The sequence below is a fragment of the Triticum aestivum genome, chromosome 5D (genome assembly GCF_018294505.1).
Source record: "Triticum aestivum cultivar Chinese Spring chromosome 5D, IWGSC CS RefSeq v2.1, whole genome shotgun sequence".
Classification (NCBI taxonomy): Eukaryota; Viridiplantae; Streptophyta; class Magnoliopsida; order Poales; family Poaceae; genus Triticum; species Triticum aestivum.
Genome location: NC_057808.1, coordinates 393058230 through 393078292, shown reverse-complemented (window position 1 = coordinate 393078292; position 20063 = coordinate 393058230). Strand labels below are relative to the sequence as shown.

Here is a 20063-nt window from a genome sequence, read left to right as displayed (position 1 = left end):
ATTGCCTCTAGGGCATATTTCCTTCACTTCTATCCTCTTCCACAGCTCTGTCTCACCACCTCAACATTGCCACGAACCCATCCCCAGCCCTCCCCCTGGGGCATTGGATGGAGGGATTTCTTCCATGGATGCTCGCTCGGTGACCACACCAAGTTCGCCAAGACCATGAAGGTGTGCTCTCAGTTCACTAGCATCAAGGAGATGCACAAAAAGAGGCATGCGCTATGGGGATGAAGGAGCCGTTGAAGATGATGATACCTGACCTAGTGAAAGGCGCTATGTTAGTGGACATACTATGCTGGGCGATGGATTAGGCCGAGTCCGGCGATCCTGTTCAGAGGGCCAGATGGGAAATGTACAGGCTTGTCAGGCCTCCTCATGCCCAACCAGCCATTGCGGTAGCGTCGGAGGATGACCACAAAGTGGTGGAGCTGCTGGTTAGGGCGGCGGCACCAAACGATCGTGCAAGGCCCATCGTTCTGGACGAAGACGATGAGGAGGAGATGATGGATGCTGCGGTGGAGCCGGTGGTGGACAACAACAAGGCTACAGGGCCCCACTGCTCCAAGCGCCTCCAAGGTCGCCGGTTTAGAATGTTTAGGTGCTTGTAAGGTTGATGTACCCCCATTCTCCAACCCCCTTTACTCAAAATCATCGTATGAACCCTAAAATCCATTGATAATGCCATTTCTGAACTACTACATAATCGAATGTGAAAATCCAATCCCTCCACCCCCTTGTTTCAGTCCGATCCCTAACGCTTGAATCAAATGTGGAAATGCTAAAGTGCGAGTTGAATGCAGGTAATCGAAAGAGATGGCAAGGGCTTACAACCATTGCCAAAGTCCTGCCATTGCCGGCGCCAGTGTGAGAGCGGGGAGAGCGGAGAAAGGGGAGAGAGATCGGTAAAGGAATGTGAGGGTGATGGCTTCGGGAAACAACGTGACGTCTCGAGAACGCCTCCTTGTGTGCAGCCTCCGCCACCCACGTGCCACAAGTTGCATTGGGGGGTGGAGCACCTGAGTGCTTATGTGTATTTCCCCTCATTTCACAACCTTTTACAAGTCTCGATATTTATTCATGAAATTCAACAAATAATTCGTCTGAGCCGACAACCAAGGGTTGGTGAAAGAAAAAAAACAGTATTGTGTTGGCCCTGGCAGTAGCAGCCCCTTCTCCGGCCACTGACGAGTGGGCCATAGGCGGCTCACCTGCCCCAAACACAGGCGTGAAACAAACCAGCCTCCGTTCCGTCACGCGACCCGAACGAAACGTCGTCCGCTTCCCCACCTTCGACACTCAACTACCATCCAGCGACCACCGGTCCTCCAATCGGAAGCACCAACCATGGCGGCGGCGGCGAAGATAGCGCCGTCCATGCTCTCGTCGGACTTCGCCAACCTCGCCTCGGAGGCCGAGCGCATGGTCCGCCTCGGCGCCGACTGGCTCCACATGGACGTCATGGTACGATCCCCCCCTCCCGTCCCCTCTCCCCCCACCATGTTTCCTAACCCTGCTTGATTGATCCACCCTCGAATCCTCGAGATTCGTCCAGGAGTAGGATTGGACCGCGCACTGTTATGGTCGCTTCAGTCGTTTGCCGCCGTGACGGAGTCGGTCATGCTAGGGAACTAGGGATAATAGGATTGAACCACTGAATGAATCAGAGGAGCTGCCATGCTTCTTGTTTCTGCACACAACTAGGCCTTGCAGTGAGCATAGGCGATTCGGTAGAATTTGTTCGGAGTTGACAGTCTTCTCTGCTCCGCTTTCTGCTACTGAAAGGTTACTCTGAACATCGTTGTTCAGAGCATGAGCGTGAGCTGTCATGTTCGCAGTAGTTCCGGTCTGCGATGTGCTATGCTGCAACTGTACTGGTACTTACTAGTCTAAGGCAGTGACTTTTTTTTTTGAACCGGGCTAATCCCCTTTCCATTAAAGATATAACGGAAATACAGCCAAATCCATGTCAAGGCTGTGACTTGCCTGTTACAGGCATGTGACAAGTTCAGTTAATTTTGTTCCTCTCAGGGAATGTGTTCTAGTAGTTAATTTTGTTCCTCCCAACGATTGTGTTCCATTTTATTTTTCTTTTAGACAGGGATAGTGTGCATTGATCATGGACATTCAAGCTAGGAATTCCATTTGCCTTATGCTCATTCTGTTTCTTTTCCACCTTGCAGGATGGGTGAGTTTGTCTCTACTTTCCACTGCGGATGCGGCAGATCGATTTTGATCTGTTACTGAATTGTGTCGACTCTTTCTGGTGCCAAAAAACTATTCTGACATACCAATGCCAAATTTTATTCCTATCTCTTAGTATGTAGGCAGAGCTCTGCCTTTCGTTCAAATAATGAAATATATGTTTGCCCTTATTTATCTGCTAGCATAGCAGGCTGGCAGTGGGTGTTTAAGCTAAGCTAACTAGATAAGTATGCAGGTCGCTGTATACATGCTTACAAGCTACATCTACCTAGACGATTTTTGTTTTTAACCCACACATCTATGTTCTCTTAGTTGCTGTTCGATCTATGGACCTTGCTGTTTAATTTTTGGCTACTTTCGTTAGATACCTTGCTTATTCGAACATCCTGCTCATGGATGCGAAATGTTAATAAAATCTCACACAAAGAGCATGATTTCCAAAATATGTATATAAGAAGGAAAGCAATAAGCCTGATAGCCATGTGACTAAAGTTGAAAAAGAAGCAGCTTAAACTATGCACTATTCTTTCACATTTTGCCTACTTAAAGGAATGTCGACCTTTCGTTCTGAAAATAAACAATAGGAAAATTCAAAGTTGCTAATGATGAAACAAGAGGTATCTGCAGTCAGTATGGAGATGGTGTTCCCTTTGTTTGCTTAGACAGAGATCACACACCTTGAGCATAAGGGAGAGAAATTAGATACCTTCTTCAAGATGGTGAAAAGTAGAATGCTTGCTTAAGATGCCCTTTTCCCCCCTATGAACTGGGTATCACCGAAGTAAGTTATCAACATGAATCGCTGTCTTTCTTCACGTGGGAATCTTGTCATTTTTTTGTTGTCAACAGGATCATACAGATCCTATATCTGGATGTTCTCTTGAATATCTTTCTAAAACTCCTAGATGAAAGACTGCATGCGAAAAGAATATCATTATTATGTTATATGTTGAATCAAGTTTGAAGGACAATGCATTCATCTTGTTGGGAAATTTAATGATAGACTATTTTGATGATGACAAAAAGAACTATCAATTTTGAAGCTGGCTGTTTGCACGCGCAGGCACTTCGTTCCTAATTTAACTATTGGAGCTCCAGTGATTGAGAGCTTGAGGAAGCACACCAAGTATGGTGACCTTCCTTGCCTTATTTATCTTCACTTTCATGGATTCTGTTCGTATAGGCTATATGCACCTAATACTGCTATTCTCGATTTCTAGGGCATATTTGGACTGCCATCTCATGGTCACAAATCCTTCTGATTATGTAGAGGCATTTGGGAAAGCTGGTGCCTCAGGATTCACATTCCATATAGAAGTAGCCAGGGGTAAATAAACACGTGCTGACAAATCTGCGAATGGTTCTTCATGATTTTTGTTGCCTTATGGAAAGCTTGGTGCAGATAACTGGAAAGAGCTCATCCAAAACATTAAAGCAAAGGGCATGCGGCCTGGTGTATCATTGAAGCCTGGTACTCCTGTGGAAGATGTTTTTCCCCTGGTAATATCATTTGCTCCATACAATTATTCTTGTTATCATGTTGTACATTAAATTAAAGAAAAACCACTGGAAGACAATACATTTTCCATATTTTTTCTCATATTAACAGCTAACATGAGAAGTGAGCTCATATGCATTTATTTTCAACGCGTACAGTTAGCTTTATGTCTAATGCATAAAATCCAGTTTGTCCTCCTCTGGTGTCCAGAACTGAAACCTCATCCAGAGCTGATTTATGTACTACTCCCTCCATACCACAATATAAGATCATTTTTCAAGCTAACGTAGCTTAAAAAACGATCTTATATGTGGGTCGGAAGTAGTAGTTCTTTTTTAGGTAGTGTACTAGTGTTGTTGTACACTCGTATACTGGACCATTGGTCCATTAATCCATTCAAGTAGCAATGTGTTATGTTTAACTTTTAGCATAATTTGTTGATCAAAATGATCGTGCCACAAGCACATCCAGTTTTCCTTGTTCAGGCGCATTTCACTTCCCCTTCTTACACAATCATCACCGAATGTGACTGTACTCTAGTACATCTTCCATTGCAGATGAATGGCCTTTGTTATGATGACCTGTCTAAACTTAATCATCTGATCTCCGATTAGCTAGCATTTCTACTAATAACTGTATTTACAGGTGGAAGCAGAAACCCCTGTAGAGTTGGTTCTGGTGATGACAGTCGAGCCTGGCTTTGGTGGCCAGAAGTTCATGCCGGAGATGATGGATAAGGTATCCACCCATTTTGTTTTCCGGGGTCGATACTCTTACCGTTTCTTATCTAGGATAGTTCTGACCACTTCCTCTCTGTAACCTGTATTTGTTTCTCCAGGTGCGTACGCTGAGGAAGAAGTACCAGTCCCTCGACATTGAGGTACAGTACAATGCGATCCACCCATGTTCAGCTAGTATCACATCACAGGCGCCCATAGGCGATCTTCCCACGGCGTCTCGTTTCCTGACGTTATATCGTTTGTGTGTGTAGGTCGACGGCGGCCTGGGTCCTTCCACCATCGACGCCGCCGCGTCCGCCGGCGCCAACTGCATCGTCGCGGGGAGCTCCGTGTTCGGCGCGCCCGACCCCGGACAGGTCATCTCGGCGCTGCGGAAGAGCGTGGAGGCGTCGCAGATCAAGAGCTGATCATCTGTAGCTCAGCACGCTCTGACGGACGTATGTTTCTTCTGCCGCAAACTAGAACCACTCTGCACGACCGACGCTCAGGCAGTCAGCAGTTTTGTGATTCCGAATAAAATGTATCCTTTGCTTTCACGCAGTCTGGGTCTTGTAGAGATGCTGGTAACAGTGACATGAAAGGCATAGTACTACTACCGTGCGATATTTCTGGTTCACTGTGCGTCGCAGGTTGGAGCTTTGGATCTGATTCCTCGTTCCCTGTCACGCTACCATTACCAAACGGGAGGACACGGCGAGACGGCACACGTTGTCGATAGGAGCGGAATCAGATTGGCCCTTGTCTCCTTTTTTCTCAACACTGCCAAGACGTCTCGAGCCATGTGCATCGCACGTTGATCGATCAGTTGTCCATCCATCCATGCCCTAAACTGGATCACGCATACTCATGCTACGTCTTTTTACTCCGCATATAAGATTTGGTCAAAGTCAAACTACACAAAATTTATATTAAAAAATATGAACATCTACAACACTAAAACTATATAGTACTATGAAAATACATTTCATGATGCATCTCATGATGTTGATTTCATATTGTCAATGTTTATATTTTTTAAGATAAAGCTAGTCAAATTTTATGAAGCTTGACTTTGACCAAACCTTATATGCAGACAAAAAAACGGAGGGAGTACGCTACTGCCGATAGACGACAGAGCGGCTGCAGCACACGGATCAACATTGCTTCATGCCCTTTTTGTCGTTGAGAAGGAAAAAACAGCGTGATCAGATCGTGCACCCAGCCACCGGCCCCACCCCACCCAGCCATCCTGTGCTCCCTGCGCGTGGTGTTCCTGCGCCGTTTACTCCCATCCCCATCGGCAGGCCCACCCGCCACTCTCCCAGTCCACCCATCGCCCCTCAAAAAAAAAAACCCATCGCCTCCACGAGCAAAAGTGACCCCACGCACCACGTTTCGGGGAAACTATTTATTTTCCCGTCGGTTCAAAAACCCGATCGCGACTCGCGAGCGGATCCGGGTTGGGGTGAACAGTCACGGCAGGACCCGCGAAGCGGCCGTGCGAGCGACCGAATCACGAATCCCGATCGACCGGCGGCGGCGGCGGCGGGACCGACGACCATGCCGGACAAGGCGGTGGACGACGCCATGGAGTCCGCGGTGGGGGCCCACTTCAGCGGCCTCCGCCTCGAGGCGCTGCGCCTCCCCGCCCCATCCGGGCCCTCCTCCCCCTCCTCCTCCACCTCCGCCGGCGCCGCCGCGGCCCTCGCCAACGGGCTCGCCCACGCCCACGCCGACGTCGCCTCCCCCTCCTCACTCAGGCAGCCCTTCGTCATCGGTAGAGTATTTTTTCAGCGCCCTGCTCCCCACTGGCCAGTCGCTGAATGTGCCCTGCTTCTGAAGCTCTGGCTGGTACTGACTGTTCGCGTGGTCTCTCTAGGGGTCTCGGGCGGGACGGCCTCGGGGAAGACCACCGTGTGCGACATGATCATCCAGCAGCTGCACGACCACCGCGTCGTGCTCGTCAACCAGGTCTGCTCACCAACTGTCGCTACTCTTCTGCGATTGGAAATGCTTTGCGTTACGAGCCTGCTAGGGATCCTGCAGTAGAATCATGCTTTTTAGTTTGTATATGTCGTGTCCAAGTGATGCAGTTTATCCAATTCCAAGGCCTGTCGTGCTACCATAGTCTTTACTTAGTCTGGGAACTGAGCAATGAGTGTACAAGAACCTAATGGTTGGCTGTTGTTCGCACCTTCAGAACTGAACAATGAAGTCGCAGTAAAGCTAGTCGCACACAATCCTACAGCAAATTTCAAAAGCAGACCAATTTCATTTCCCGGACATGCCTGATTTTCAGTATGGCCTTAAATTTTGTAGGATTCATTTTACCGTGGCTTAACTGCTGAGGAATCTGCAAGTGCTCAGGACTACAACTTCGATCATCCTGGTATTTCACTTTTCATGCTGTTGTGATCAGAGAACGAGCTGTCTATTGTTTCGTGGAATGTGAAGCAGATGCTTTCTTTCTTTACAGACGCATTTGATACGGAGCAACTTCTTGAATGCATGGGGCAACTAAAACGTGCATTGCCTGTAAATGTTCCCATATATGACTTCAAAAATCACCGAAGGTGCTCAGAAAGGTTCCGAAAGGTTGGTAGCAATCAGTTATGCCTTATGAACTTGTTGGCATGAAGAAGTTTCCTGTGTTTACCATTTTGAGTCAAGCTCATTTGACTTTTCAATAACTCTTTCTGAGAATTAATTTCTCGATAACTTTGGGTGAAGTCTTTTTTCTATCTGTACAACTATATGACCATCTGGTATATTGTACGGTAGAGTGCAAGCCTATGCTTTCTATGGGAAATATTGAAAGTACAGGGCATGTTATTTGCTTTCTGTGTAAGACATTGGAAAATAATACTGCTTTGAGGTATGAAAATTTATTGCATAATGCGTGCAACATTTTTGCAGCCTGATATAATTTACAACCTTGCAAGGAATTCTGCTAGTCACTGATTTTTTTTTTCACCCTTTATGATCATGTCATAGACATTTGTATGAACAGGCAAACTACTTCCAAAACTCTGCACTAGTCTGACTTGTGAACTTATGCAGTCTGTATTCTTAATTTTGAAGTAAACTGTATTAAGCTGTGATAAAGAATACAATTCCTTGAAGTAGTACTATTGAATATCTTGATATATATTTATTTCAGTTTGTAAGTTTTAGAATGATTATATTTCAGTATTATGTTTGCTGGCTTCTATCAGTACCTGGAAACGTCAACCGAGATGGTTATTAGTTGGAAGTACTGGACAAGTAGGAAAACTGGTCTAATCATGAACCTTTTCGCCAACTAAATGACGTCAAATTTCATTTTGCAAGGTCAATGCATCAGATGTTATTATTTTGGAGGGCATTTTAGTCTTCCATGATCAAAGGGTTCGCAATCTGATGGACATGAAAATTTTTGTGGACACAGGTCTGTGTTACGTGTACAGTGTACTTAAGCATTTGACTTGTTCTCTATAATTTTTGTGCTGGTAGCTAAAATTTTGTTCACTTTCTTGCATCCATGGTGTATCCAAACAGATGCAGATATTAGGCTTGCCCGGCGAATAAGGCGTGATACAGTTGAAAGAGGTAGAGATGTTAGCTCGGTGCTTGATCAGGTAGGTTAACTATTGTAGATTTTCTGCTGTTATTTTAGATTTTATCCTTGTGATTTGCAAGAAGATTCTGTCTATTTGTTTCTTGATATGTGAATGCCTGTGATGTAATATGCAATTCTTTTGGCATCTCAGTATGGGAGGTTTGTGAAGCCAGCATTTGATGATTTTGTTCTGCCTTCAAAGAAATATGCTGATGTGATCATACCACGCGGAGGTGATAACCATGTTGCAATTGACCTGATCGTTCAACATATTCGTACAAAGCTTGGTATGCATGACTTGTGCAAAGTCTTCCGAAACGTCTTTGTAGTTCAATCAACTTTCCAGGTAAAGTTAATCATCTTCATTGATTAAGCATTATACTGTTTTCCACTGTATTTTGAAGTTGCCTTTATGATGAATTTGTCAGATCCGAGGAATGCATACTCTGATTCGTGATAGGGATATCACTACACCTGACTTTGTCTTTTATTCAGATCGATTAATACGTTTGGTACATCTCTTGTTTCCATAGCCTTTATCTTATTATCAACTTTATGCTGAGTTAATTGCATTGAGTTTTAGATTGATTTAACTGGTCTCCTGTTTGTTTGAATAATGTCATGTTAGGTAGTTGAGCATGGTTTGGGCCATTTGCCATTTACAGAAAAGCAGATTATTACTCCAACAGGTAGTTTGCAAATGGCATTGCGTATCTTTTTTCACTTAGTTGTCCACCTTTCGATTTTGCATTTCAAGTACTGTTCCGTCGAGAAGTTTTTGACTTTGATTGATTTCCTAGAACAATTGTTGTTTGATCATTTCCCCTCGCTGAATGCTAGTATCTTATTTCCCCTCGAATTACATTTTTGATTAATATCTTTGATATTACACAGTACTAGGTACAAATTGAAAATTGTTGATATGGAGAGTTTATCCCCCACTAGGATTATTTTTGATTTGTAGCTGTGATGTTATGCAGTACTAGGTACAAACTGAAGCTTGTTAATATGAAGAGTCATACTACTATTTCTGCCATTAGGTGGAAACTGAAGCTCGTTGACATGGGGTCATACTACTATTTCTGCCATTACCGAGCTGTGGAATTTGTCACCTAGCTATATATGCCAATAAATTAGTACTCCTTGAAAACAGCAAAAAAAAAATTGATGCAAACATTTGAATTTGGATGCTCTGATTTAATATGCATAAAAAAGTTATCTTTTGGAAACCTGGAGCTCTGGCCATTTTCATAGATTTATATGTTTTCTGTTGTTTTCTGTAATGCTAGGTGCACACATGCTTGTATTTATTTATTTGTGCCAAACATTACGTGATGCTCTACTTGTTTGTCCAGGATCTGTTTATACGGGAGTTGATTTCTGCAAGAAGCTATGTGGAGTGTCTATTGTCCGAAGGTAATCACTGAAAATAGTTATTATCAACCCAACACAACAGCACACACCATTGACAGAAGTAATTTTTGTGAACAACAAGCATGCAGACTGCATTTAGTAATAACTATATTTGAACAGAAGTTCTTCATTTTAATTAGAGATGCTAGTTAATACTGCAAAAGATAATTTTTATGAGTATACATTCTGTTCTGTCCTGGCATGTAGGACCTTTTGTTTTCTCTCTGCCATTGTCTTGCAAGTTGTAAGATAGCTTTATAGTTCCAGAGTCTTATTTCGACATGATGAGCTGATGTCTCTGAATACCAAATAGTCACACTTTACTCTTTACATACCAGCCATGTTGCATATGTTTTTTCTCACCTATTCTTTTAACATATATTGAGATAACAACACTATTGTAAACAAATTCCGCATTGTCACTGCAGTGGTGAAAGTATGGAGAATGCATTGCGTGCTTGCTGTAAAGGAATAAAAATTGGCAAAATTTTGATACATCGTGTTGGAGATAATGGACAGCAAGTAAGATCTTGTGATTAATGACTTGTTGATAAATCTGTAAAATGGTTGAAGTTTCTATGGTCTCCAATGTCAATAACTATAATACACTTTCTGCATCTAGCTCATATACCACAAACTGCCAATGGATATAGATGAACGGCATGTTCTGCTTTTGGATCCGGTGCTTGGCACAGGTCAGTTTTGCTTGCCTCTATTCCTGTTCATTTATTTGTTGGCGCTAAAGTTAAGTGATTTAGGCTGTGCTAGTAAAAGTTTCGCTTGGCACACCCTATAATTGTATTTCTTATTGAAAGTAATGCTTTTGTATGATAATATATATGAGTGTCTTTTAATTTGATGCAGTTATATGTATGGCATGCATTCACAGAAACGTATCTGGGTGTTATGAGATATATCCTGATACCAAATCTCACCCAGTGATAATTTTTCCTTTACTAATGCATAAAATTAAAGATTTAATAAACTTTTCATTGTTGGTTTATCTGTTGGGAAATGCCTTGGATTTGGTAAATTTCATGTAAAATATATTTAACCGTGTTCTCAATAAATAGCGGAAGTTTGGTGCTACATCGTTTGCGTTGGAAGATATGCTTCTACTCATATATAGTACTCCATGATTCGTAGATGATTATTGTTCTTTAGATCCACAAATCTGTAATTCGTTCGTCCATGTGCAGTTGCCTTTTTTGAATTGATGTTGCACCAGTTTTTACCCGATTTGTTCGTGACTGAAGTGTTGCCTTTTTCCCCCAGGGAACTCAGCAAATCAAGCTATAGATCTTCTTCGAAGGAAAGGTGTTGCTGAGGAGAGGATCATATTCCTCACTCTCATCTCGGTAAACCTGTTAGCATACTGAATCAGTTTACTCCTTGTCCCTTTTCTTTGTCACTCAAGCCCGTTTTCAACTCCTTGTAGGCACCCGAAGGGATTCAATGTGTGTGTACGCGATTTCCGAAGTTGAAGCTTGTAACGTCAGAGATAGATACCGGGCTGAGCGAGGAATTCAGAGTCATCCCAGGTTTGGGAGAGTATGGTGATCGCTACTTCGGCACAGACAACTGATGGCGGCTCGTACTGCTATCGATGCCTGTGCAAAAGCTGACTTCATCGCTGGAGACTGCAGAGGAATGATGGTACAATCGGCGGTAGCATCAATTGGACCGAGGATACATGCTGGGGAAACAGATGTTAAATCAGAAGATACAGCATGAATATTTTTAGACTCCAGAGTTAGATATCCGTCACTAGCCATTGCTGGAGCTAGTTGTCTGGCCTTAGCCCTGAGTGGAGGTAGTAGAATGATTGCAAGCTCGTTTCATTTGAATATCTCTGTTGCTGTGCTGCTTCAGCTGAGGCAACACATGATTGAGCCTTAAATGTCCAAGTGCCCATCACTAGCTGTTTCGCTGCTATTGTGTAAAATTATGTCAAACCTGTTTGCACCTCTTGATGTCAGATGTTACAATTAACATTTGGAGAAATGTGAGTCCTCTAAGCAAGCCAAATCTAAAAGTTGCTCTGAGAAAACGGGATTGCTAAAGGCTTAACAAAGTCTCAGTTGATTATCTTCGTGAGATTTTATCTAGAGGTCCATGCAGATTTTTATTTTAAATTTATTCTTTCTTCATTTTTATATATTTGGTCACTTGGTTAAGTCTCAGTTGACTGAGATCTCGCTAGAAAAAATTCGCTGAATCGCATCCATCATCCTAGCAATCGCTGTAGAAGAAAAATGCACAATCCGTATCAGGAAACAAGCTCCTGATCATCAACAGATTGAACCGTATTTAGCCTTGGCAAACCGGAGCAGTCCACAGCATGCATGCGACTACCTTCATTCAAAAGAACAGGCCACATGTTCCTTCTTTAAAAAATAATAATAATCAACAGACCACATATTTGTGGCGCAAGCAAGAGAGACTTTGAGATGTCTTTTGGCAAGCATAACAAGACATGAGAGCAGTGGCGGAGCTTCAAGCCCATTGTTGGGCGGGCTGGGCCGGCCAAACAGAAGGAAACATCTTGGGGCTGGTGTTCCAAGGCCTAGAAGTAAAAAAAAAAACTTAGTGTATAAACTCCAGAAAGCTGGGCGGGCCATGGCCCATTCGGCCTTGCGGTGGCTCCGCCAGTGCATGAGAGGGTGTCATGCAATGTATGGCAAATAAAATGTTTTACCTTTGCTGGACAAGATAGCTTTCAAATCTTACCAAATAGAATTAACTGTGGTTTGTCCCATTCCATTAGTATGTCACAGTTTCCTTCCATATTGGTGTTCCCGTTCCACAAAATAAGTTGATTGAACCGAAAATATCCCATTTTTCATGTAACTCCAAGCGACAAATTTTGACATGTCGTGTTGAGGAAGAGGGATTGCGAGGACCCATTGTGCATCAATTGGCCATAATGTTTGCCTGACCAGATCTTCATCCCAATATGTAACATCATTTGCCTATAAGAGGCACAATAAGAATCGAAAACTGACTTTAAAGTCTCAACATTACACATATTAGCTCTCATGACGATCAACAAATCATCAACAAAGAGAATGATCAGTTATAGCGGGGGCATCTATGCAAACCTTCACTCGAAAAATATTCCCATTCTCATCCGCATGCATCAAGAGAGCAGTCAGATCCTCCATACACAACAAAAGTAGATAAGAAGATATAAGATCTCTCTCCCAACCTCTTGTAGGCTTGAAACCCGCGCTTTCTTCCATATTAAACCGAACATGGTATTCACACTGGATACACATTGCATAATAAAATTGACCCAAATCTTCTGGAAGCCAAGTTTCAACATAATCTCCTTCAAGAAAGGCCACTCAACCCTGCCATAAGCTTTATGCATTTCAAGTTTAATAATACATAGACCCTCTTTGCCTTCTCGCTTCTTTTTTATTGTGTGGAAGCACTCATAAGCCACTAATACATTGTCTATAATCATTTTTCTAGGCACAAAAGCACTCCAAGTCAGACTTGTAATCTCTAGCAGAAAAACCTTCAAACGAGTTGCCACCATTTTTACAATAAATTGGAATACCTTTTCTAGAGAATTGTCCTTGGGGATCATCACAAATCACAGTATCATTCCATCCTGATGGAATAGTGCATGTATTCACCGCTTGCGGCACCTCTTCAACAAGATCGCCCCTTAACATGGGCCAAAACCTTTTATTTATCCAAAATTCCATGTAGTCCATCTGAGGGCATCTCTAGCCGATCCCCTAAAAACTATTAGAGGAGTAAAATTTCCAGTTTACTCCTCTAGTTGCACCTAGCCGAACTCATATAAGGTTTAGAGGAGAAAAACAATTATACTCCTCGGCATCACGAACTCCTATATTTACTTGGCCGACCACCCCCCCCCCCCCCCAGTAAAAAATGCCCATTCATCCCTCGTCCGCACCCACCCCTCGCGTCGCATCTACTTCGGTGCCTCCCTTCTTGTCTCCGCTAGCCACCACGCACCACCACTGACCACCCGTAGGACCCGCCGCGCTCCTCACCACCCCGATTTGGTCCTCTCTCGCTGCCATTGACGTGTAAATCGGCAGATCTATGGCCCTCATCGCCAACGGTGCATTCGGCACTGCCTCACCCGCCGGTGCAATTGCATTTTTGGTGGATCCGGCGAGGACTTAACCGCATAGCCCCCTTAACCACTCTGGGCCACATCTCGGTATGTCCTCCTCCTCTCGGCACTCGGATCTCACTCGTCGACCTACCACCAGCATAGCCACATCCGGCCGTCGGTCGGGCTCAGCACTAGCCCAACAGCTCGTCGGCTTGCGGTTGCCGGTCATCGAGTGTAACCACTACCCGCTGCTGGTGCTACACCGAGTTTTGAGCACGCCGAAACTTTCCGTATGGGTGTTCTTCAAGTGCGAAAAGGACGGGGTGAGTGGCTATTTTGCGGTTGTTCTTCAGATTTGTCGCCATGTGGAACTTATTGTTTGCTCACAATATTGTATTAAGAAGGATGCGAGTTTTGGTATTGAGAAGAAGAGTACATTGATATATTGTTATGGAGAAATTTGCTAGATGTTCATGCACTACTTGTTAGAGTTGAGACTAGAGACGGCGCAATGTCCAATTGTGTGGAGGCGAAGAAGAACGAAGTGTGCAAGCTCAAGAAGCTAGTAGAGAAAAGCAACAATGTTGGCAGTGAAGACATAGAAAATGTAATAAACGAACTAGTGGGAGCAGTTAGGGCACTTGGGTTTCTATTAAAGTGTCTAATTGTTCTTGTAGTTTTTTTTGGATTGGTTCTCTTAGCGAAGAATCGGTGAAGTATGTAACCACGATGTCATTTAGTAAAGTAATATAAGAGTAAAATTTATTTCGGTGGCCAAAAATTAACCGACTTTTTTCTTTACTCCGCTAAGTTTAGGAGATCGACTCTGAACGTCATTTCTTTAGAGGAGCAAATGTGCTCCTCTAAAGTTTACTTGGCCGTTTACTCCTCTAAAATTTAGGAAATCGGCTAGAGATGCCCTGAGAGCTTTTAAATCACCAATAGCAAAAAAAGCCTTACAAGGCAAAGAGGGAGTACATGAGCAGGGTCAGGAACAAGTTCCAGACCCGCGTCCTGGAGCTTGGCTACTCCTTCGTCTTCACGGTGAGTGGTGCAACACACATGATACGTGCTTGCAACATTCATGTCCCCAAATCTTTCCGACGTTGCACCATGCATGTGGATGTACTATCCTGCTGCAAATGTATATCATCTTTTGATCTGAATTCTTTCATCAATCGATCGATCAGGACGTGGACATCGTGTGGTTTGGGAACCCGCTGCTGCGGGTGCCGGTGGGCGCCGACGTCGCCATCTCGTGCGACCAGTTCTATGGCGACAACCCCTACGACGTGTGGAAGAATGCCAACGGCGGGTTCCCGTACGCGAGGCCGAGCGCGAGGACGGTCGCCTTCTTCAAGGGGTGGTACGAGGCGAGGAGGGCGCACCCGGGCCAGCACGACAAGTAAGTGTTCGACAAGGTGAAGCACGAGCTGTCGCTGCGGCACGGCGTGGTGCTGCACTTTGTCGACACGGCCTACTTCGGCAGCTTCTGCCAGCACAAGAAGGACTTCCGGCAGCTCTGCACCTTCCACGGCAACTGCCTCAAGGGTCTGCCCATGAAGCTGGGCCTGCTCCGGAGTCTCCTGGATGAACGGAAGCAGTTCAAGATCGCCGGGCCGCGGGGTGGGAGTACCAACAGTACCGTCTCAGAATGAGCATAAATGATCGATGTAGTACCATTTTGTATGCCAAGATGCTATAGACTAGACTAGAGCGGTGCGGTTTGATGTGATCTTCGGCTTTTCCGCAGCTACTCCTCCCCTACGAAAACGTCAGAGTTCTGATTCCTTCTGGTTCATGTTTCTCATCGCTGATTCCAGATCAACCTCATCTCCTTCCTTGCCTTTCCCCTTCACCGAGCCGATCCCATCGAGGCGGAAGCTGCCATTAGTCGCCGCCGATCTGCGTCTCCTCCGTACTCCCACGACAGGGACACAAAAGAACCTGGGGGCCTGAGCGCACGTGGAGAGGCGAGATGGAGTGGAAACTGATAAATCCAAACAACTTGTAGGTTGTTTCGAGTTGTGCATGTTCCTATCCTCCAACCTACAAGATCCATAGGAAATTGATCGGCTTCTCTTTGGGCTGCCTGTTCTATCGAAAAGGAGATTAGACATGGAGAATAATTGTCTGTGAGTGAACCCGAATGAAAGGTAGGGGGCAGTGATTGTGGTGAGTGCTAACAAGTAACAACCTGTAACATAGTGATGTGCTCCATATATAAAACTCACAGTTCCTTTGAGTATCAGCACCACTCATACAAACCTCCTGGCAATGTTTGCAAACGTGCTGCAAATACACACAACGGCGTGCTTCCATTAGTTCAGCAATTTGGGACATGTAAGCATTAATGATCATTACTGGAAAAACTGTCTACGCCAAGTGCTTTGAGCTATGCCGATAGCCAAATCTCGGGCTCTCGTCAAATAGGAGTACGTTGTACGCCGAGAGCCACACTCAGCCAAAGGTAGAACACGGCAAAGACAGGACAATGCTGTGAGCCAAGTAAAAGGAACTCGGCAAACGAAAGAAACTCGGCAACCGTGTCATATGCCCGAGAGCTAAACAGTGATTGTGGTGAGTGGTGAACAGCTGAAGGAAAAAAAAGAATGGGACGTTGCTGGACGGAAGCAATACCGGACAGCACAAAACCAGTGGGCATGCAACAAATACACACTCAAAAAACGTTGCCAAGAGGTTTATGAGTGGTACTCACAGTTCTTTTGAGTGTCAGTACCACTCATATAAACCTCTTGGCAACGTTTGCAAATACACACAACGACATGCTTCCATTGGTTCAGCAACTTGGACATATGTAAACACTAATTGATGTTACTCGAAACGCAAAAAACTTGCAGCAATGAGGCTTAGATATGACCGGTCAATGTTTGACATACAATAGACCAGAAGAAACTCAATCAGACATAAGTTGACTATTAGATCTCTTATTCAGATACGCTGTGCTTATCAACAAGAGAAGATGAGTTAAATTGATTGCTCTATGGAAACTCTTCCATCCAGCAAGGAGTGTATATGAAAGACTCCTTTATAAATGGCTGGATACCAATCGATGTGCCATAACATTTGGGAAATATGTTTCCCAACTCTTGGACCTTCGAGCTATCTAAATGGTATGCCAGCCCTCTTTGCAATCCGACACACAGGAAGACAACCTCTTTGAAAGGATGGAATCCAAGTATACCAGTATAACAAGGAGACTCGTCATCAGCCATGCTTTTGGGGTCAATAAGATTATCACTGTCAGAATCCCAGTCAAATTTCTGCCGCGCTATTGCTTCATCTTTAGCATCCTCACCATAGCCTTCATAATAGTTAACATCCTGTAATGTCCAGGGTCTGCTGCTTTCGTCAGTGTCAACGTGAAGGGAAATGTTATGCCTCAACACCCATTCCAACTGCCCACACGATTCATCAAGGATCCATACCCGGACCGGGTTATCCACAGGTGCACAATAAATCCCCTTCTCTGACTTACCTATATAAAGCATATCTTTCCCAAATAGAGTGCTTCTCCCTTTCGGTGGTTTAATTACTTGATACTTGTTGTTTGACAATGATATCCTGCAAGAATGAAATCATTGAGAAACACTAGTAATAAATCATATAACTGGATAAAATTTTCATTGATATGTAGTTAAACAATAAAAAAAATGATATTTCATGAGTGAGCAGTTACCTCATAACAAAGTGGCTTGGCAAATGGACGTAAAGTGATCCTCGCCAGTAGACAGCACGGTTCTGATAATATTGCCGAGTCGATCGCATGTCCGCAATTGTCCCAGCAGCCTCCCCTTCCCGAACAAAGCGCCTCTCCTCCCATCGTTTTGTCCTTGACGAGAACACATGTAGCATGCATAATGATGCTGGCCATTCTAATTCCTCTACAGTGGGATCCAATTTGACATCACGGTCTAACTTGGGAGAAATGGGGATTACCAGCACCTCATAGTGCGGAGATATGGTTGGGTCAAATACAAGGTGCTCTCCTTCAAAAGACTCCAGCCCCAGAGATGGGCACGGTGGCAACTCCGCCCACTGTCTTGTAGCGGGGTTAACCACGTAGCCATCAAGCAAGAGAAGGCCATTGCAATGGTCCTTGACGACAGATGTGGAAGGTAAGTAGTTGAGGTTGCCAGACACCAAGGGGCCTGTCGATGGGCGAGAGAAGAATTCTGACAACATCAAGTCGTTGAAATTGATGATTATACCGCCTACCCAGTGTGGAAGGAGGTCAGCTGGAAATAGGTGGCGAGCATCGATGATGGTGCACCAGGCCTTGCAGACACAGCGGGATATGACAAGGTCGCGTAGTGCAATACGACGTAGGACGTCTGCAAGCACGTCTTGAGGCAGCATGACGTCCTGGTTTTCCATCTTTTCTGATATCTTATCAATTATGAACCTTCCTCTCGGCAAAGCTCTGCCATTACCTGTATTCCGAAAGAAACAAAATAAGCAATGCCCTCTGAATCAGTGGCAGCTATATGAACCACATAGGTGGAGTTGGGATTGAACAGACTCGTACTTGCCCTAAATAATCTGCTACATAATAAAGTACAGAACAGAATACGAGTAACAAGGCTGCAGTACAACAAAGCCTATCAACCACATTAAAGAAGTCATGTTTTAGTGTTGTCAATTCCGTATTTTTGCACTGTCAATGAAACTCAATAAGAAGAAAATTTCCAGAGGTTCAAATTTGCACAGTAGCTCCACTTGATTGGATCATGAGTTTGTCTTTTCTACTTTGCTCTGATTTATCTTGAGAACATGTGGCGGGGCGGGGAATGAAACATGTCCCAGGCTGAACTATCAGGTATAAAAAGATAAATCAGACAAAAAAGAGATGCAAAATAATTAGCAGGTTAGTGCCTAGCTCACAAAATTATGTTCATCCTAACCTATCTTGTTACGCAGCAAGCATTTTATTTGAAGGCAGAAAATGTTTCCATTTTGATGAATTGTGCTAGTATGATCTCTGAATTCCTACCCATTAATACTAGCTGATAGCCAGGAATAGCATCGAGATCTGATCTGCAAAGAGAAATTACCAAGCGGAGGCGATCTGAGGCAGCAGCGGCGAGCTCTTACGGCTCGTCGGGTTTAGTTAGGGTCCCCAGTCCCAGCAGGAGAACTTGGTGGCCGGCGGAGGAGCGGAGTAGGCGGGCCAGGGGGAGGGGCAGCCGGAGCGTCTGACTGAGGGCGGAGGGGGGCGGAGGGAGATTTTGGGTGCGATGCGGCGCATAGCACGCCTAGGTTTTCTCACTCTCTGCTTCTTGTTTCCCCTATAAATATAATAACCCTCTAGCGGATAATCTTTTTTTTAGGCCGGATCTCGCTGAAGGGGAGGACGAATTGGCCCGGCCCAGCAGCGCGAGAGGCCCAAGACTCGTTTTGTTCTTTTTCTTTTTACGTTTCTGTGTCTGATTTTTTACTTTATTTTTTATTTGTTTTATACTTTAAAATATACCATATATATGTATATTAATTAAAAAATACTAAAAAAACTTTTAAAAATGGTGACCAAGCATTTGAAAAATGTTAACTGTGTATCAAGAAATTGTTTATCACGTATAAGAAAAATGTATAAAAAACCAATGTGTATGAACACAATTATCTTGTATTAAAAAAACTTAATCAAGCATCTGAAAAAATGTTGAACATTTGTTTAAAAAAATGTTAAATGTGTATAAAAAATGTAGATCATGCATTTAAAAAATGATGAATTTTTTTGATTATGTATATAAAAATGTCAATCAGGCATTTAAAAAAAATGTTGAACAAGTATTTGAAAAATGTTAACCAAGCATTTTAAAAATGTTAAACGTGTATAGAAAAAATGTTTACCGTTTATAAAGAAATGATGAAATTTTCTGATCATGTATATAAATATTAATCAAGCATTGAAAAAAATGTTGAACAAGTATTTAAAATTGTTAATCAAGCATTTAAAAAATGTTGGACAAGTATTATGAATCTGAAATTGTGTTGGATTGAGTATTATGAATCTGAAATTGTTTGATGCGTATCGTATAATTAACTCATGGATACTTGTGGTGCCATTGAAGTATCTAGGTGACATGTCGAAATTTATGTTTTTTAATTTTCCTAACAAGTAGATGTAGTAACATAACTACATCTCGAAGGATTTTAATTTTTGAAGTTTTTATCATTTTTTTTTCAAAACTGAAATGGCGATGGGGGGGGGGGGGTAGAGTTTGAAACTTTGAGAACCCCTTTAGTCCCGGTTGGTGTCTCCAACCGGGAGTAAAGGTCTAACCTTTAGTTGCCCTTTAGTCCCGGTTGGTGTCTCCCACCGGGACTAAAGGTCTGTAAGTGCGTTATATCGACTACAGGGGTGGTGAATAGGCGATTTTTACAAATTCGTCACTGAGAAATTCAACTTGAGGATTTCCTAAGTCACGAACTACTTGCAGCGGAATAAGTACTCAGGTGCATGCATAACAGAGCAGTAGCATAGACATCATGATGAAATGAAACATACAC

The 20063-nt window shown here is 43.7% G+C and overlaps 3 protein-coding genes across 3 annotated transcripts; 2 read left to right on the top strand and 1 right to left on the bottom strand.

Moving 5' to 3' along the window:
- Nucleotides 1-1223: 1223 nt before the first annotated feature.
- LOC123122059 (ribulose-phosphate 3-epimerase, cytoplasmic isoform) lies at nt 1224-5059 on the top strand. Its single transcript, XM_044542192.1, has 8 exons — nt 1224-1464; nt 2184-2188; nt 3269-3331; nt 3426-3532; nt 3608-3705; nt 4349-4441; nt 4542-4583; nt 4695-5059. The coding sequence occupies exons 1-8, from the start codon at nt 1348-1350 to the stop codon at nt 4848-4850; spliced, it is 681 nt and encodes a 226-aa protein (XP_044398127.1). The 5' UTR covers nt 1224-1347; the 3' UTR covers nt 4851-5059.
- Nucleotides 5060-5844: 785 nt separating this feature from the next.
- LOC123122058 (uridine kinase-like protein 1, chloroplastic) lies at nt 5845-11437 on the top strand. The gene is made up of 14 exons (XM_044542191.1): nt 5845-6199; nt 6302-6393; nt 6742-6811; nt 6899-7017; nt 7753-7849; nt 7960-8039; nt 8172-8366; nt 8449-8532; nt 8649-8709; nt 9376-9436; nt 9862-9955; nt 10056-10128; nt 10709-10791; nt 10872-11437. The coding sequence occupies exons 1-14, from the start codon at nt 5983-5985 to the stop codon at nt 11016-11018; spliced, it is 1473 nt and encodes a 490-aa protein (XP_044398126.1). The 5' UTR covers nt 5845-5982; the 3' UTR covers nt 11019-11437.
- Nucleotides 11438-16347: 4910 nt separating this feature from the next.
- Nucleotides 16348-18828, bottom strand: LOC123122057 (uncharacterized). The gene is made up of 3 exons (XM_044542190.1): nt 18608-18828; nt 17233-17986; nt 16348-17117 (listed from the first exon to the last, which is right to left on the bottom strand). Exons 2-3 carry the CDS (start codon nt 17928-17930, stop codon nt 16535-16537), a joined length of 1281 nt encoding a protein of 426 aa, XP_044398125.1. The 5' UTR covers nt 17931-17986; nt 18608-18828; the 3' UTR covers nt 16348-16534.
- Nucleotides 18829-20063: the final 1235 nt, after the last annotated feature.

Coding starts and splice junctions, on each gene's coding strand:
- LOC123122059 (XM_044542192.1), top strand. CDS start 1,348: ATGGCGGCGGCGGCGAAGATAGCGCCGTCCATGCTCTCGTCGGACTTC. Junction 3,533..3,607: donor CCATATAGAAGTAGCCAGGG/GTAAATAAACAC, acceptor AGCTTGGTGCAG/ATAACTGGAAAGAGCTCATC. Junction 3,706..4,348: donor TGGAAGATGTTTTTCCCCTG/GTAATATCATTT, acceptor CTGTATTTACAG/GTGGAAGCAGAAACCCCTGT.
- LOC123122058 (XM_044542191.1), top strand. CDS start 5,983: ATGCCGGACAAGGCGGTGGACGACGCCATGGAGTCCGCGGTGGGGGCC. Junction 7,850..7,959: donor GAAAATTTTTGTGGACACAG/GTCTGTGTTACG, acceptor GTATCCAAACAG/ATGCAGATATTAGGCTTGCC. Junction 8,533..8,648: donor CAGATCGATTAATACGTTTG/GTACATCTCTTG, acceptor ATGTCATGTTAG/GTAGTTGAGCATGGTTTGGG.
- LOC123122057 (XM_044542190.1), bottom strand. CDS start 17,930: ATGGAAAACCAGGACGTCATGCTGCCTCAAGACGTGCTTGCAGACGTC. Junction 17,118..17,232: donor CCAAGCCACTTTGTTATGAG/GTAACTGCTCAC, acceptor TCATTCTTGCAG/GATATCATTGTCAAACAACA.